Source organism: Oryx dammah, unplaced genomic scaffold (genome assembly GCF_014754425.2).
Source record: "Oryx dammah isolate SB20612 unplaced genomic scaffold, SCBI_Odam_1.1 HiC_scaffold_18, whole genome shotgun sequence".
Classification (NCBI taxonomy): Eukaryota; Metazoa; Chordata; class Mammalia; order Artiodactyla; family Bovidae; genus Oryx; species Oryx dammah.
The window spans coordinates 113545364-113558994 of NW_024070202.1; the positions used below are offsets into that span (position 1 = coordinate 113545364).

A 13631-nucleotide genomic window follows, 5' to 3' on the forward strand; every position below is an offset into this window, starting at 1 on the left:
CGGGCCTGCTTCCAGCCCCGCGTCCAGCCCCGCGCCGACTCACCGCAGCCGGCCCCGGGGCTCCCAGGCACCGCGGCCCACCAGCATGACGTTCCTGGAGGTGAACCGCCTGGAGCTGGCGGGCGAGGCCGAGGGCGCGGGCGCGGGGCTGGGCCGCGCGGGCAGCTCCGGCTTCCTGCGGGGCGCCTCTCTCTGGAGCAGCCAGCGCTGGCAAGTGCTGCGCGGCGGCGGCGGGCGCAGCGCCCCGAGCCCCCGGCGCGGCCTGTCGGCGCTGAGGAAGAGCTTCAGTTTCCGCCTGCGCCGCGGCCAGGAGATCCGGCGCGCCGAGTCCGGGCTGCTGCCCCGCGCGCGCACCCGCAGCGACGGCGACGCCAGCTCCCTGGGCGCCTTCCCCAGCCGCCGCGACCTGCTGCTGGGCACCGAGGCCTCGCGCGCCGCGCCCGAGGCCGCCCGTCCCCGTACCGCCGCCGGCCTCTGGAGGCTGCTCACCAGCCGCTTCCGCCGGAGGGAGCCCGCGTCCGCGCCCGCGCCGTCTGAGCCGCTTTGGAGCCGCCGGGCAGCCGCGGCCCCCGGACTCCTGGGCGCGCCGAGCGGTAAGGGGAAGCGCCCGGGCCTGGGTGTCCTCTCCGGTTGGAGTCCGGGCTTAAGGGCGGGTGTGAAACAAACCAGACAGCTACCGGGAGAGGTGGGCGTGCCGTGAAGGCGTGCGGGGGGGCGTGGGGGGTCCGCCAGATGGGGCTGGACCAAGTGGATCAGCGCTCGGCAGGATCTGGGGTCGCTGTTGGGTCTGCAGACGGTGGCTGTGGCAGAGGCGGGCTTCCAGGTGGGTCCCGGGAGGGCCTCCCTCCTGTGGCCCTAGCGAAGTGGAATGAGAGCGGAACGGAAGGGGCCCTTTCTCACTTTTGGAGACCCAGGAAGGGGCCCCGGAACGGATGAGACACTCGGAGCCTGGGCCGGCTCTGGAGGGCGGGGAGGACTAGATCAGCAGCAGCTCTAGCTCTCCCAGGTGAGGCTTTAAGCTGCCTTTGCCGATGAGTTTAGGGACTGGACCCGCGCGTTGTAACTACTCTTGGAGGCAGCCTGGGGAGGGGGCGTGAACCCCGCCCCCAAGAGCCCCAAGAGCCTGGTCCCTGCGGAGTTGCCTGGAGCCGGCCCCAGGATGTCTGTGCCAACCTGGAGGCTCAAGGAGAGGGGCTGGCCCTGGCAGGGGCTCTTGGTAGCGCCGGGGTGAGGCAGGAGCTGGGGATGGGCTTGAGAGGAGGAGCGCTGGAGGCGGATCTCTGGGAAAGAAAGGGTGGCTGGCTCCTGCCGAGGAGGAGCCTGGGGAGGAGGGCCGGCTGGGAGGGGCAGACAGCTCCCTGTTGGACCAGCCTCTCACAAACAGGGCCAGGTGAAGGGCTCCGCCCTCTTTGCTCACCAGGAATGTAGTGGGTGGCCCCACCCTGCGAGGGTGAGCTGTTCCTTCTGGCTGCAGAGGCGGGCCCCCAGCCCAGCTTGGGTCTGGCGGAGACCCACTAGAGCGGCCTCTCACCAGGCGGGGGCGCCGGGTAGGGCGTGACTCAAGGTAGTAGCTACCCACTTCGCTGGAGCGGAAAGAAGAGGGATCCGGTCTGTCCAGGCTGGAGAACTGAGAGCTGTCACCCCGCTGTTCCATTCTCAGAGAGCATTCTTGCTGCTCTCTAGGGAAGATCCCCTGGAGAAGGAAATAGCAACCCACTCCAGTACTCTTGCCTGGAAAATCCCATGAACTGAGAAGCCTGGTAGGCTATAGTCCATGGGGTCACAAAGAGTCAGACACGACTGAGCGACTTCACTTAGAGAGCTAGGGGCTTCCAGGCAGCGCTAGTGGTAAAGCACCCACCTGCCAGTGCAGGAGATGTAAGAGACGCAGGTTCAACCCCTGGGTGGGGAAGATTCCCCTGGAGGAGGGCATGGCCACCCACTCCAGAATTCTTGCCTGGAGAACCCCGTGGACAGAGGAGCCTGGCGGGCTCGCAGAGCGTCAGACACAACTGAAGCAACTTGAGTGTGCACAGGAAACTAGGGCGTGAGGGTGTTTTCTGGCTGTGGCCTCGCAGAGGTGCCAGGTCACGGAGGCAGCTGGTGCTGGATAGCAAAGGGCCATGTGCCATCCCAGCCCTGACGGGCGGCCTTCTCTCCTGCAGACTCCTTTGTGAACAGCCAGGAGTGGACCCTGAGCCGCTCGGTGCCGGAGCTTAAAGTGGTGAGTGAGTGGGAGGCACAGGCAGCCCTGGGCTGGGGGTGCGGGCTAGAGTGGTGGGCTGGCGTGACTCTGCCCGACCACCCCAGCTTCCAGTCCCCTCCGTCTCTAGGCTCCGCCTTGCCCCGCGCCCGTCTCTTCCCGGTTTCTCTTGCTTTTTCCATCCTCAGCGCTGGGCCATCTCCTCCCAAGTGGATCAGCCTGTCCTGCCTGTCCTGTACCATCTGTCTGTCCAGCCCTCTGACCACTGCTCCTTCCTCTCCCGCAGGGCATTGTAGGGAACCTGTCTAGTGGGAAGTCGGCCCTGGTGCACCGCTATCTGACGGGGACCTATGTCCAGGAGGAGTCCCCTGAAGGTGAGCGTTAACAGGCCGGCCCGTCCTTGTCTCCCGCTGTTTGTTCAGGGGGCTGCAGCCCCGTGTCTCTCTCCATCCTCCCGTCTTCTCTGTTGGAAGCTGTGGGTCCCTTCTCTGTGTGGCCACCGCTCCAACCCCCGTCGTGGGCTCGCTTTTGCGGCTTGGGGCCTGACCGCGCACTCTGTCCTAGGGGGTCGGTTTAAGAAGGAGATTGTGGTGGATGGCCAGAGTTACCTGCTACTGATCCGAGATGAAGGAGGCCCCCCCGAGCTCCAGGTAGCCCTGGCCCATGCGTGGCGCCCCCATTTTTCAAGGTTCCTAGCTGGGACCCCAGCAAGATCGTGTGCGGGGCGGCGGTGGGTGGTATGGGGGTGGCAAAGTTCACCCGTGCCCAGGTGAGGGTGGTAATTCTGCTCCGCGCCCCCCCCCCCCCCCCCAGTTTGCTGCTTGGGTGGACGCAGTGGTGTTTGTGTTCAGCCTGGAGGATGAGATCAGCTTCCAGACGGTGTACAACTACTTCCTGCGTCTCTGCAGCTTCCGCAACACCAGCGAGGTGCCCATGGTGCTGGTGGGCACACAGGGTGAGCGGGCCTGCTCGCTGGGGTGGCGCGGCGGCTGTGGGTCCCCATGGGCCAGCATGAGAAAGCCTGGCCCCCTACCCTCTTTGCCCTCCTGGCGCTGATCCAGCCCTTCCAGTGGGCCACCCCCACACCCCCACCCCAAGCAGGCGCCTCCTCTCTGCCCCCTACATGCTGGGTTGCCCCCCGGCTGTGACCCTGCCGTCCTTGTGATGGCCGTGTCCCGCCGCACTCTTTGAGATGAACACAGGGGGTGGCTCATTTCCACTCAGTCGGCGGCAGAGCTGGAACGAGGCCCAGACCCCCTTATTCTCGTGCTCTGTGGCATCCGCCACCCGGGCTCTCGGCCCACCCCACCCTCTGACCACACAGCGCAGCGTCAGCCGGCTGAGTCAGCCCCCGATTCCTCACCTCCGTCTCTGACAGACGCCATCAGTGCCGCGAACCCACGGGTCATCGATGACAGCCGGGCCCGCAAGCTGTCCACAGACTTGAAGCGATGCACCTACTACGAGACGTGTGCCACCTATGGGCTCAACGTGGAGCGCGTCTTCCAGGATGGTAACTCGGCGGGTGCCGGGCGCTGCCCCGGAGGGATCAGGCAGGCTCTGCGGAGGGGGCAGTTGGCTCTAAGTGGGGTTTCCCCCACTTCCCCAGAGGGGTCATTGACTCTGCTGTCCCCTGCAGTGGCCCAGAAGGTAGTGGCCTTGCGGAAGAAGCAGCAGCTGGCCATCGGGCCCTGCAAGTCACTGCCCAACTCCCCCAGCCATTCGGCCGTGTCCGCCGCCTCCATCCCGGCTGTACACATCAACCAGGTGCGGTCTGCCCCACGCGCTCCCCCCACCGCACGCCCATCCCACCCCACCTCGGCCCTGCCTCTCCATTCTGTCTGTCTGCCTGCCTCTCCCTGCCGCGTCTGGTCTCCCGCCTTGCAGATGGTTTGAAAGCACTGGCTCGGGTCCCCTCAGCCTGCACACCTGGCCTGGCCTGGCCCCCCACCTGTGCCCCACAGTCCCTGCCCTCCCGCTCCCAGCTCCCCTCGCTGCTCCACACTTCTTAACCTGCAGCCGCTGCCACCTAAGCATTTGCTCTGGTCAGCCAGGGTTAGCGCGGGCTCAGTACCCACCTCCAGAGAAGTCCCTGGAGGCGCCCCCTCCTCACCTGCCGGCCCCTGACCCCATGTTTGCATTTAGAAGGGCAGCACTTAACCCACAAGGGCTGATGGCCTTTGTGCTGCGTGGAGTCCATTGCGAGGGGGGGTGCCTGAGCTGGGTCCTGCCGTGTCCCTCCCAAATTACCCCCTGGACACCTGCCTGCTTCCTGGGCCTACTGCCTGGTCAGTTCTGGGCCCTTGACATTTGGCCCAGGGCTTCTGTAACTGTGTTCCTGGACTTGGGCTCCCGCGCTGCGGAAAGCCCTGGGCCAGCACAGGCGTGCGTGCTGAGCGGTCAAGTCCACGCCACTCCTTCCGCTGAGGGCTGTTGTCTTTGCAAAAGCTTCCCGGCCCCCGTATCCTGACGGCCTGGTGGGCTTTTCCAGGGATTCCCTCCCTTTACAGCTGTAAAAGATCTCAGGGCTCCCCTGTAAGAAAGGGAGAGCCATACACAGGCCTTCTCCACCGTCTCTGAGCCAGTTGGCCTTGTGCCCTTCACAGGGCAGCAGCTCGGGTGTTGGCCTCGGACCAGAGGAGGCTGCTGGGGCAGGGCGCGTCCTCTACTTAGTGACCATCCGGTGGGCCATCGGGGGTGGCCTTGTCATGCCGCCCATGGCTCCTGGAGCCGCCACCAGCGAACACCGCTGCGTGTGTGTCCTGCCGTCCTCTGCTTCCTGCGGTCAGCAGCCTTAGCAGCCTTAGTCGCTGTTCGCTCCCCGCCCAGCCCTCCTCCTCCCCGTATCTCACGCCCTGTCACACACAGAGCCTGGAAACCAGCCTCACCCTCCCCCCGCACCCCCCAACGGTGCCCTGAGCCCCACCCGGCCTCCCAAAGCCTCCCCGTTCTTGCAGGCCTGGGGAGCTCATCCAGGGTGACCTGTCACCTGGTGTCACGCCCAGCTGTGAGCCAAGACTCCGCAGTCTTGTTCTCTCCCAGCCCCTGCCCTTGACTCCAGCCCTTTGCCTCTAATTTAGCTAGGGGCCCTAGGCAGGGGATGGAGGGTGGGCAGCCCAGGGCGGTGACCATGGGGTCCCGCGGGCCTCCAGGCCTTTGCTGCCTACCTCCTGGGTTAGCCTCTGTAGGAACGAGCGGCCCCTCTACTCTGCCCTGCGAGCCCCAGGCCCCCGGGTTCAGCCGCCCTGAGAGCCCTCTCTGTCCTCAGGCCACGAATGGCGGCAGCAGCGCCTTCAGCGACTACTCAGCCTCAGTCCCCTCCACGCCCAGCATCAGCCAGCGGGAGCTGCGCGTGGAGACCATCGCTGCCTCCTCCACCCCCACACCCATCCGCAAGCAGTCCAAGCGGCGCTCCAACATCTTCACGGTACGTGCCCACCCCTCCCGCCGCCAACCAGGCAGGGCCGAGCCCCCAGCCTCCAGGATGCTGCACCTGCCCTCTCTGCATCTGCACAGACATGCGCTGCTCCCGGAGGGAGCTCCGTGCAGGCGCCCCCCACCAGCACCCAGATTATGACCCTCCGTGGGCTCCATGCAGGCGCCTCCACCCCGCCAACCCCCCATCAGCACCCAGACTGTGATCCTCCTCCGAGCCCGCGGGGCCGCCCCTCAGCACAGCCACACAGAAACCCTCCTCCCGGCCCCTCAGGGCTGTCCTGGCCAGCTGGAGGGCTCTTTGGACCCGTCTGCTCTCTTAACTTCGAGACACCCTGGATCCCGCCCTTGTGGACCGAGGCCCTGGGTGGCTGGCCCAAGGCCGCAGGAAGCGGTAGATGGCAGAACCAGAGCAGGTCCAGGCCTCCCAGTCCGCCTACACCCCACCCACCCCCCGTTCTTTCCATTCCACCGCGCTCCCCACCCCACCACCACCCTGCTGCTGCCATTGGCCCGACAAAAGGCCCGGACGTCTTCCCCAGGCCCCTGTATCTCCCGAGTCCTGCCTCAGTTTCCCACACCCCCAAGCCACCCGCCACAGGCTCTGCTCTCAGCTCCTCCACGAAGACCCCCAGCCCAGGGTCCTGTGTGCCTCCAGCCACTAAGGCCCTACCTGTCACCTCTCGGGGGCCCTAGCCTGCGTCTGGCCTGCAGACACACTGTCCAGCAAGGGGACTTGGCAGGACCCTCCTGGGAGGCGTAGGCCTGACGATGTGGGCGTGCCATCCCGGGTGGACCCGCACGAGGAGATCGCCCTGTCTCTCTGCGTCGCTCCTCATCCCGCTCTCCGAGCGTCGGGGCTCGGGTGTCAGTCGGTTGGTCTGGCCCCCGGCCAGGGTCAGGCCCCGGCCAGGCCCTCAGGAACCCAGCTCAGACAGAGCCAGCGCTCCCTAGGCCTTGTCCCTGCATCCTGGCTGTGCGCGCTTCTGCCTCGTCTCCCTGCCTGTCCCCTGCGGCCCTGCCCCACGCCCTGCATCCTGCTGCTGCCGTGCGCCACCCGCCACCCCCAGCCCCGACCCTGCCTGGATTCACAGCTTCTCATCTCTGCTCACACCTGCTGAGACACACAGCGCCCTGGGCTGCCTGCTTGTGCGTTAACCCCCCTGCGGCCGCCGTGGGGCCCGTGGGTGCCTGGGTCTACAGTGACTGCCCTCTGTGCCCACGGTGCCCGCTCGCTGACGTCCTGCCCACCTGCTCCTCTCCGCTCATCCCTCCCCTCCCGCCTTCCTCCGCTGCTCGCTCAGCGCCTCGGTGCGCCCCGCCGCCTGCTCCTCAGCGCTGCCTTCCCGTGCCCCTCGCCGCACCCGTCCTCCACGGCACAGCCGCCCCACCAGGCCTCTTTCATTCTCTCCATCTTCACTGTGGCGACCTGATTTTTTTTTGTTTTTTTTCTCTCCATCGTTTCCATGGTGACCTTACTTGCGCCATTGTCCTTGAGGGAGCCTCCAGACGCGCCCATGTCTCTCGAGGTGCCTCTCGGGACCTCCCCTTCTCATCGTCGCTGCTGATGGGGGAGGGTAGAGGGCGGGGGGTCCCCCCCCTTGCCATCCTCTGGCAGAGCCATGCCTGCCCCCGTCCCAGCCCCGTGACTTTCCCGTTGGACGGGCCACTGACGTCCCCCTGGTCTCTCCCCTGTGACTTAATGTCCTTGTTTTGACACTCCTCGCCCTGGTTCCCATCCTGGGTGGGGTGCACACCCCACACCCCCTGCCCTCCTCTGGGCTCCCAGGGGTCCTCGGGTGGTTGCTGGGTGGGGGGCCTCTCTGCTGGCCAGCCTGGCTGGGACAGGCCGCATGTGAACCCCGCTCCCCACGACTGGCTCTTCTGTCTGGGAGTGCAAGGGGCAGAAGCCACAGTGCCCAGGAGAGGCCCCGGAGGGCAGGCACTGGTAGCAGAGACGTCCGTGGGCAGTGGCCTGGCTCTCCCTGCTGGTCTGGCCACGGCCCCCATGGCCTGCTCCCTGGCAGCCTGGAGGAGCTGGGGGAAGGACGTGGGGCCCGGAGCACAGAGCACCCCCCCACACCCTGAGATGGACCGCCGGCCTGCAGCCTCTCCTCCTCCTCCTTCTCCTCTTCAGCCGCCTCTCCTCCCCGGGCGCCCGGGTTCTCTGCCCTCGCCACCTGCTGACCCACTGTGTGCGCGGCTCGAGTATAACTTGCCAAAAATCTCTATTCTTTCGATATTTGCAGATATGTGCCACTGTTTCCAACTTTTCATCAACAAAAAGGCCTTTCCAACTCCTTCCAAATTAGAAGACCAGGTGGTGACACACAGCACCTCTGGACATTGTCCCCCGTGCGGGGCCGGGCCCTGGGACTGCTCTCAGATGAGAAGCGGCCGCCGTGCTCCCCACTCCAGAGACCCACAGGAACCTTTGTAACTAACCCCCACACCCCCAGGCAAGGCTAGGAACCACTGGAGCGCCCCGCCAGCCCGCGCGGCCAGCCCGGCGGAACGCACGGCGCCAGGCTCTCGCCGCACGGAGAAGAAGGGAGCTCGGCCCCTGTCCCCGCCTGGCGCGCCGGCCAGCGACGAGGCCCAGAGGCCGGGGCGTCCAGCGCCCGGCCGGCGGCCCAGCTGCTCCCAGGGGTGCTCCCCGCCCCTCCCCTCCTCTGCTCCTTCCTGCATGGACTTCTCTGCTGTTCCTGCTCTGCTGGACGCCGCCGCCGCCTCCTCCTCCTCCTCCTCGCCGCGCTTGCCTTCCCCTCTCTTGGCCCCCCCCAACACACCCCATTTCCTAGGATCCGCATCGGGCCGGGCTCTGCCCCAGGAGCCCCGGCAGGGGCGCAGGGCCTCCTCCGGCCCCTCTCCTCTCTCTCTGCATCCACTGTGCCCCCTCGGGCCTCGCGGCCACTGAGCTCGGCACACAGTGCCGCCGCGTGTGGTGTGTCTGTGCCGCGGCTGGCTCTCACTTCTGGACTTTGCTCTCCCCTCACCTGGTGGTCGTGCCCCGCGCTGCTCTCGGCCAGCCCGCAGCCTCCACCGTCCACCTCTCCTCTCTGGGCCCCTTCCCTTCTCTTAGGCCCCAGCCTCCCCCGGCCCCCCCGGGCTGCGCGCTCCTCACGCCCTCGGTATCTCGTGTCCTCGCTCTTTTGTAAGGGGTGGGCCCGGCCCAGTGATGACCTGTGCTGCTCTGTATGGTGCCGTGTGTAAGAATAAACACCCGTTGGAATACTCGTGGTCTCCATTCCTTCCCAGTCCCGCCGTGCCCACCCAGCCCGGCCCTGCCTGGCTGCTAGGGCCTGTCCAGGGGGAGGGAGGGATTTGGGGAGGGTGGGGTGCCAGCTGGGGATTCCAGGCAGGCAGCTGAACCCCCGCAGACCCCGGGGCCCCACTGACATGCCCCTTCTCTTCTCTTCCAGTCTCGAAAGGGTGCCGACTTGGACCGGGAGAAGAAGGCAGCCGAGTGCAAGGTGGACAGCATCGGGAGCGGCCGGGCCATCCCCATCAAACAGGTCAGCACTCCCTTCCCCCCGGGGCTGGAGAAAAGTGGAGAGGAGGCCCCGGCAATGCTGGAGGATGGCTCTGGAAGATGGGAGAGACCAGCGCCCCAGGCCCCTGCCAGGCTGAGCTGTTAACACACCCGTGGCAAGGATGGCCGGCCTGCTCACCCTCATCACCACCTGGGGGCAGCAGAGAGCCACCCGCCACCTTCAGCGGCTCTGCATTGGTGGTGGCGATTCTGGAGGTGCCCGGCCCTGCGGCCCGGCTTGGTCTTCCCCTACATCCCTCTCCTCCTCCCTCCCCCAAAAGGGAGAGAATTCACAAAAGGGCACCCTGAGGAGTATGGATTGAGTGGACGTACCAAGGGCTGGTCCTACCCTGTGTTTACCAGCAAAGTCTTACCGGTGAGCCTCTTGTGTGTTTGAAAAGAGGAAACTTGGTCCTGATATAGTCTCTGGAGTCACTGCCCAGTAGGGCCAGGGCGCCCAGACCGCCTGTCCTGGGTGTCTTTGCTAGAAAAAGGCACTGAGTGATGGAGAGGGGTCTCTGGTGCTGGAAGGCAGAGTTGCTTGCTGGAGTGCTGTGCAGGGCTATAGAACCGCTGAGCTGGACGCAGTGGAGAGAGGAGGTGTCAGTTGAGAGCCTGCTGGCCCAAGTGCCCCCAGGGATGGCCAGCAGCCTGGTGGTCAGCCTGCTGCGTCCCCAGGATGCTGCACTGGCACAGACACATCTTCCTGGGAGCCGGTGTTTAGAGATGCCCTGTGTCTACGGGAGCCGTGATGTCTGTGTTTGAGTGCAGAGTAGACTTGTGTGGCCAGAGGACACAGCCTGGCCAGGGTCCTGTGATCAGGTCTGGCCGTCCAGGCTGGGGCTTCTGCAACCAGAATTGTGTTAGGGATGGGGGTTTCTAACCCCACAGTGCAGGGCCATGGCGAATGGAGACCCCTGGAAGTGTCTCGGCACCCCCCCCCCCCCCCGGAGGGCACAGTGGGGAGTGCTGGGTGTGCTTCAGTCCTCCAGAAGTGTTGCCGAGGAATGCCTCGCAGGGACCCTCTTCGGTGGGCGGGGTGATAGGCTGGGAGGATGGCAGCTAGCTGTCTCCTCCCCATTTCGCTGTATGCGCAGAACTGGCCCAGAAGCCTGTTGATGGTGTGTCTCTGGGGCTGTGCCAACCCAGGCCTCCTCAAAGGGCCTCTTGCCAGGCCAGGCAGTGGAGACCTGCTCCAGGCAGGGGACTGTCACTCCCTGCTTTGTGGCGTGTGCTTTCTGAGTATACACACAGGCAGTCAACAAATGCAATGCTTCCCCCACCCAGCCACCCAGCTACCTGTCCTCGCTTTGAGATCAGTCTAGCCCCAAACGCACCCCGCTTCCTGGCTGGCTGGGGTCTGCCCTAATTTATCTGCTCCCTGAATCCCGCACAGGGAGCGGAAAGAGGGTCTGTGCAGTGGGGGATGAAGCCCTGTGAACTTGCACCTGAGGCTCCAGTGCCCCTGGAGGGATCAGTGAGGTCACTTGAGGATTCCAGGCCCCCCTAAACTCAGGGATCCTCAGAAGGAGGGGTCCGGCCAGGAGGCTGAGCTGCTGCACCTGTCTCCAGCCACCGGGGATCACACGGGGTGGGGGGTGGTGCTTTGGGGACCTGCCTACTGTCGGGATGGGGCGCCACCACGCCCTCTCCTCTCACCTGGGCCGGTGGCCATTCCTTGCGCCCCTCCCCTCTGCCCCAGGCCTGGTTTACCCCTTTCCCAGCTCTCCTGTCCCGCGCTTCTCCGGGTTCCTCGCTCCCCCTCCCCCTGCTCCTGCTGGGAGTGGAGATTGCATTTCAGTTGCCATTTGCATTCCCAATCAATCCGGACTCCGCAATTAAGCCGGCTGGCGGAGCCGGGCGGGAGGCGGCGGGGAACGGGTCCTCTGGGGGCTGTCGCCCCCTTGCACTGCTCACATTCCGCCCCAGATTGCTTCCTGCGCCGCCGTGCGCAGCCGGCCTGCCCGGGGAGGGGAGCCGGCGCCCCTGGGGCGCGGGGAGGGCCGGGCCGAGCGGGCAGGTGAGCGGCGGGGCCGGGCGGAGCGCGTGGGCGCGGGCCAAGCCCCCCTTGCAGCCGCGATCGCGCAGCCCCGCGCCCACCCCCCCCCACCCCCCCCCCCCCCGTCCCGGAGCTCCTCCCACGCCCCCGGCTAACGCGCGCTGGAGCCTCATTCCCACGGTCCAGAGAGGGGCCGGTGGAGGAGGGGAAAGACTTCGGGGCAAAACAGGTCTGCCCTCCTCTGCTGCCTTCCGCATCCTGACTCCAGATCTCCTGCTGGGGGGTGGGAGGGGGGTGCTCCATAGGTGAGTCTGTGCGTCTGAGATGGAGGCCCAGGCAGTTTCCAGGACTTGGGGGATGTTAAGAGCTCGTGGGTGGCAGAAGGAAGGGTGGGGGCGGGTGGCGGCGTGAGCCCGGGTGGACCAGGAGGGCACCCGGTGAAGGTGAAGGGACCAAGAAGGGAGCTCCAGGCGTGAAGGTTTTTGGGACAGAGGCCCTGGTGGAATCTCCCGCGGAGGCTCAGGGAGCAGGTGGGAAGGGAGGCGGGCGATGGGGCGCTTCCCCCAGCCCCGCCCGCAGCAGCAAGAGGAGCCTGGGCTGCCTTCTCCAGAGTCTGGCCCCAAGTCCTCAGGGCCTGGGGTCCACAGTCAGCGGAGAGGTAGCGGCTGAGCTGTGTCCACGCTTCTGGCCTGCCAGGGGATGGGTGCCACGCCCCCGAGGCAGGTCACCAGGGCTCCTTCGGGGACCACCAGACCGGAGCCCGCTGCCTTCTGAGATGCTCCAGGCACCCTGCCGTCTAGGGAAGGTCTCAGTTCACACCCTGAGTTTTCAGAAGCTGCTCCTGAGAAAAGGGGACCAGGTCTCCCCAGTGTCCTTAGACGGCCCCACCTCCTCCAGCTGGAGGATTAGGGAGGAAGGGGTTAAAACACCTTGTTGAAAAGCAGAACTGGAGGCCTCCACCTCCAGCCCCTGGTGTGGGAATCCCAGGCCACCTGCTCGCTAACCGTTTCAGGGCTGAACCTCCTAGTAGGAGGCCTGAGCAGGGGAGGGTGTCCTGGAATCGGGGTTTACCCCCACTCTCTGTCACACTGAGTCTCCTGACCCCCATTTCCTGCCTGCCTGAGGGCAGGGTGCCCCCCTCCTGAAGGAGAGGCCGGCACAGTGGCCCTAAGCTCCTCCTTTGTGACCCCCTTGCGGGGCGGAGTTAGGGGTGATGCTGGGGGACACTCAGAGTGCTGCCCCATCCTGCCCCCAGCCGGGCCATCCCACTGTGGGACTCTCCCCCTGGCAGTGGTGTGTAGGAATCTCTGGGCAGTACTGCCTCTTCTCAGCACCCCAGGTTTGAGGAGGGGGCCCACAGGGGTGATGCTGGTCTGGGGGAACCTGCCGCCCAGGCCTGTCTGTGTCCCATCCCGACCCCGGCTCCATCCTCTGGTGGTCCCCTGTGCTGGCTGCTGTTTCAGGAGCCAGCAGTGGGTGCGGGACCACCAGGGGTCGTCGTTAGGGGAGGGCAGCAGAGACTGTCGGGGCTGTGGGTGGTCTTCCTTGGTGGGGTCCTCCGAGAGCCGCAGGGTCTCTGCTGGCTTTTCCCCACTGTCCACCAGGGGTTCCCCCAGTGTGCTTCGGTGCCGGGGGACGGGAGGGTTGTTGATGAACAACACTCTCAAATCCCTGCCCTCTTGGGGCCCTTGTCCATCCTGGGGCCCATCCAAGTGCCACACTCAGCATCCTCTCAGCTCCCATGGGAGATTTGGTTGCCAATCTGGATGGCTGGAACTCCCCACTCCCTGCTTTGGGGAGACTGGGGCATTCTGGGGACATTCAGGTGCTTGTCTTAGGAGGCCAGGGCCCCCTGAGGTTTCTGTGTTCCACCCCCACCCTGGAGATCCTGGGAGGCCGTCCAAACCCCGGCCTCCCATTGCAGATGTAGCCCCACAACCTGGGGTAGGGGGCGCCGCCCCCCACAATGGGACACTGGTCCATGGTAACTGGAGAGGGGCCCCTGAGTCCGGTGGATGGGTTGGTCCGGGTGGCCCTCCCCGTTCAACTTCCGTCCCGCACGACGTCTCTGTGCCCACACGCACAGTGACCTGGGAGGACGCGGGGTGGAGGTCCATGGGGCCCGTGGGCACTGAGACCCTCCCCACGCCTGGCTCCCATCTCTGATGCGGCATCTGTCCCCAGGGCATCCTGCTCAAGCGGAGCGGCAAGTCCCTAAACAAGGAATGGAAGAAGAAGTATGTGACCCTGTGTGACAACGGGCTGCTCACCTACCACCCCAGCCTGCACGTGAGTGGGGGGCTCGCTGCCCCTGGGCGGGGCTGGGCGTTGGGGACCAGGCGGACGTGGAGCGGCTGGACTCTGGGGCTGGAGGGAAGCGCACCTGAGCTCAGAAAGTCCTGCTCTTGGGAAAGGGGCCTCGCTTTGGGGGCTCGGGGGCCACACGGACGCTAAGGCCCGGT

The 13631-nt window shown here is 66.0% G+C and overlaps 1 protein-coding gene across 3 annotated transcripts in view; it reads left to right on the forward strand.

The window, feature by feature from the left end:
- The window catches only part of AGAP3 (ArfGAP with GTPase domain, ankyrin repeat and PH domain 3), a 56689-nt gene that overhangs the window by 28137 nt on the left and 14921 nt on the right, over positions 1-13631 (forward strand). For 2 of the 3 annotated variants that reach the window (XM_040260327.1, XM_040260328.1), the window contains exons 2-9: positions 2166-2224; positions 2490-2577; positions 2768-2853; positions 3017-3158; positions 3582-3716; positions 3843-3970; positions 9061-9153; positions 13354-13458. In XM_040260327.1, the coding sequence (XP_040116261.1) occupies positions 3137-3158; positions 3582-3716; positions 3843-3970; positions 9061-9153; positions 13354-13458 (483 nt within the window). In that variant the 5' untranslated portion in view covers positions 2166-2224; positions 2490-2577; positions 2768-2853; positions 3017-3136. Of the gene's footprint in view, positions 1-2165; positions 2225-2489; positions 2578-2767; positions 2854-3016; positions 3159-3581; positions 3717-3842; positions 3971-5471; positions 5631-9060; positions 9154-13353; positions 13459-13631 lie in introns of all 3 variants that reach the window. The other variant, XM_040260326.1, reaches the window with a different exon arrangement.